At 34.4% G+C, this 3,269-nt stretch overlaps 1 protein-coding gene across 1 annotated transcript; it reads left to right on the top strand.

The window, feature by feature from the left end:
• The first annotated feature begins 1,881 nt into the window (after positions 1-1,881).
• Positions 1,882-2,820, top strand: LOC140498120 (olfactory receptor 7D4-like). The gene has a single exon (XM_072599406.1). It carries the CDS (start codon positions 1,882-1,884, stop codon positions 2,818-2,820), a length of 939 nt encoding a protein of 312 aa, XP_072455507.1.
• Positions 2,821-3,269: the final 449 nt, after the last annotated feature.

Raw genomic sequence — 3,269 nt, 5'->3', positions numbered from 1 at the left:
AGCTACTGAGAAGTCAAGCAATATTATATTGGCTATGCATGTGAAATCATGCTAAACGCATCTCATATTAAGTCATATTTCTAAAAGAAAGCAAGAAAAATAGAGAAAATTATGCTTCAGTTTTTACTCAGTTCATCCATTTTCTCTCTCCCTTTCTCCCTTCCTCTTTCTCTCCCTGTTTTTCTCTTTCTCTCTCTTTTTCTCTATCTCTTTCTGTCTCTTCTTTTCTCTCTGTCTCTCTTTCTCTCTCTCCCTCCCTCCCTTTCCCTCTCTCTTTTTTCTCTCGCTCCCTCCCCCCACGCTTGAAGTGTGTAGCATTTTTTCATCATGCATCCTGTGCAATTGTCCTGTATCGTTGTACTGACCAGAGTAGCCAAGTCCTTCACAGTTGCTCATGCCTGGTTGTACAGATTTTTTCAAAAATAAAATAGAAATTGAACCAACTAAATTTGGTTAGCAGCTACTTACATTTAAAATAATAAATTTCAATGAGTAAAGTATCACAGTAAATTGTTATATACTTTTCAAAGTCTTTTTATTCAGGATTCTTTGCCTATTCTTTTATATTTATTTTTGTTTTGAATGATCATAAGTACTGTGTCCTTGGCTTATGGCTCCGTTTTTTTTATTTGGCATTATTTCATAAGGGTCTTTCTATAATATCCAACACACTTTATAATATTCAATATTCTTCGTATTTATACTATATTAGTATATAATATTATAGCTTTATGCATTATTTATATATTACATTATAACATCTAAAATTAAAGTTACATTATATTTTGTAGCAAGAATATTGTAAAAAAAACAAATTATTCCTATATTGCAGGCTTATGTCAATGTTTTGTCTTGCTTCTATATGTATGTTTGCTATGAAGATCTTTGAACCAATAAATTTTTAATGCTTTCTCTATATAGTCCAAAAATGTAGTTATTGGGTCAAAGGGTATTTATTTTTGACCTTTCAACATTAACTGTCATATTTTTGTTCAAAGAGATTTTAGAATTTTGTGATTCCATCTGCATTGAATGACTGTACATGTTCCCCCCACCCCCAAAACAATTGGTGTTGGGTTTTGTTTCTTTTGATTATTTTCACCCAATTTTATTAGTGTTATATCTTTAAAAATATTTTTTGCCCCTTTTGATTTTTAGCAAAATTGAGCCTTATTTCAATGATGGGATTATATCCTTCTTTTGAAAATTATTCATATCTTTTGATCATTTATCTGTTGTTGATCAAATTGTCTCTGTGATTTTAAAAAACTCAATTCATTATATATTTTAAATGTCTTTTTTCTGTCACAATTACTGTAAATATCTTTTCCAATTCATTTTTCTTTTTTATTTCATTGTTTTTTTAATTATATAGATGTTTTTACTTTTATTTAAGCCAGCACACATATTTAGTCCCAATTCATTCCTACTATTTGCTGAATTGAAAAAAATGATATTTCCCCTTCAAAATTGAAATGAATTTTCTGGTCTTTGTCGTTCTTTTTTAATATTATTCTGTGCTTAATGTTTAACCCATGGAACTCTTTTAACTTCAATGAATATAATTATTCAGAAGAGATTTTTCATTTACTTCATAATTGCTTAAGTTCTAAGTATGATCCATGGACTTTCCTGAGATGTGAGACCTGGAAAGAAACTAGACCACCTAGTCCAATTTCATTTTACATATGAGATATTTGAGTGTAATAGAGTTGGGGTAAATTACCTAAGATCACACAAGCATTAAGTGGTAGATCTGGATTATAAACTTGAATCTTCTGAGTCAAAATTTAGTTTTCTTTGTATTACAAAAGCATGAAGTGCTTGCATTTCCATTTTAGGCTCTTACCATGTGTTTGTCCTTATAGATGCAACTGATGAATGGGACCAGAAAACCAAACCCATATATCAGGATTCCTCCTTCTGGGACTTTCTGAAAAGCCAGAGCAGCAGCTCCCTCTCTTTTGGGTCTTCCTCGGCATGTACATGGTCACGGTGGTGGGGAACCTTATCATCATGTTGATCTTTGGCTCTGACTCCCATCTCCACACACCAATGTACTTCTTTCTTTCTAATCTGTCCTTTGTTGATATTTGTCTGGTATCCACTACAGTCCCCCATATGCTGCTGAGCATCCTAACACATAGTAAGATTATCTCCTATGCTGGATGCCTTACCCAAATGTATTTCACTCTGCTTTTTGGGTATTTAGATAATTTTCTCCTCACTGTAATGGCCTATGACCGTTTTGTGGCCATCTGTCACCCTCTGCACTATGTTACCATAATGAATCCCCAGATTTGTGGCCTTCTCGTTCTGATCTCATGGACTATTAGTCTTCTAAACTCTACCCTCCAAACTTTACTTATGACACGGCTGTCTTTCTGTAGCAAACGTGAAGTTCCTCATTTTTTCTGTGATGGTAGTCAGGTTACAAAGCTGTCTTGTTCTGATACTCTCATCAATAACATCTTCAGGTATTTTGCAACTGGCCTGCTGGGCATTGTGCCCCTCACAGGGATCCTTTTCTCTTATGGTCAGATATGTTCCTCTTTATTGAGAGTCTCATCTGCTAGGGGAAAATATAAAGCCTTTTCTACCTGTGGGTCTCACCTCTCTGTTGTTTCATTATTCTATGGCACTGGCCTTGGAGTATATCTGAGTTCTTCAGGAACTCACTCTTCCTGGAAGACCTCAGTTGCCACAGTGATGTATTCTGTGGTCACTCCCATGATGAACCCCTTTATCTACAGCATGAGGAACAAAGATATAAAAGATGCTATGAGGAGAGTTATTAGCAAAATATCCCCCTCTCATTGATGTGGTCTGACCCTAGCCCTGGAATGTGGTATTGTTATTTATTGTCAAAATTCTGTGCGACAGAAGCTTCAAATGCGAACTGTGAAAGTCAGGACAGTCCAAAGATTATACTTCAGGGTAACTGTTTCCAAGGTGTATGATCTCTTTTAATGTCACTCAGACTGTTCTTCATGGCACTGATTGATGGACTTTCAATAATGTTGCCATCTTGTTTCCCACAGTGTGCTTTATTACAACATATGGTTTTTTTTTTCTAAATAAGCATTAGACATATTATTAATAGACCTTGGTTTTAATTTTGTGATCATAATCTATGTGCCTTGGGCAAGTCCCTTAATATCTCTGAATCTCAATATTTTCGTTTGTATGATGGGGATTATTGGAACTGTTCAGTGCTGTCTATGCATCAAATAAAATAACATATGGGAAAGCATATTATACAATTTTAG

This window comes from Notamacropus eugenii, chromosome 4 (assembly GCF_028372415.1).
Source record: "Notamacropus eugenii isolate mMacEug1 chromosome 4, mMacEug1.pri_v2, whole genome shotgun sequence".
Classification (NCBI taxonomy): Eukaryota; Metazoa; Chordata; class Mammalia; order Diprotodontia; family Macropodidae; genus Notamacropus; species Notamacropus eugenii.
Note: the sequence above shows the minus strand (reverse complement) of the source record. Positions and strands in the feature narration are given on the sequence as shown.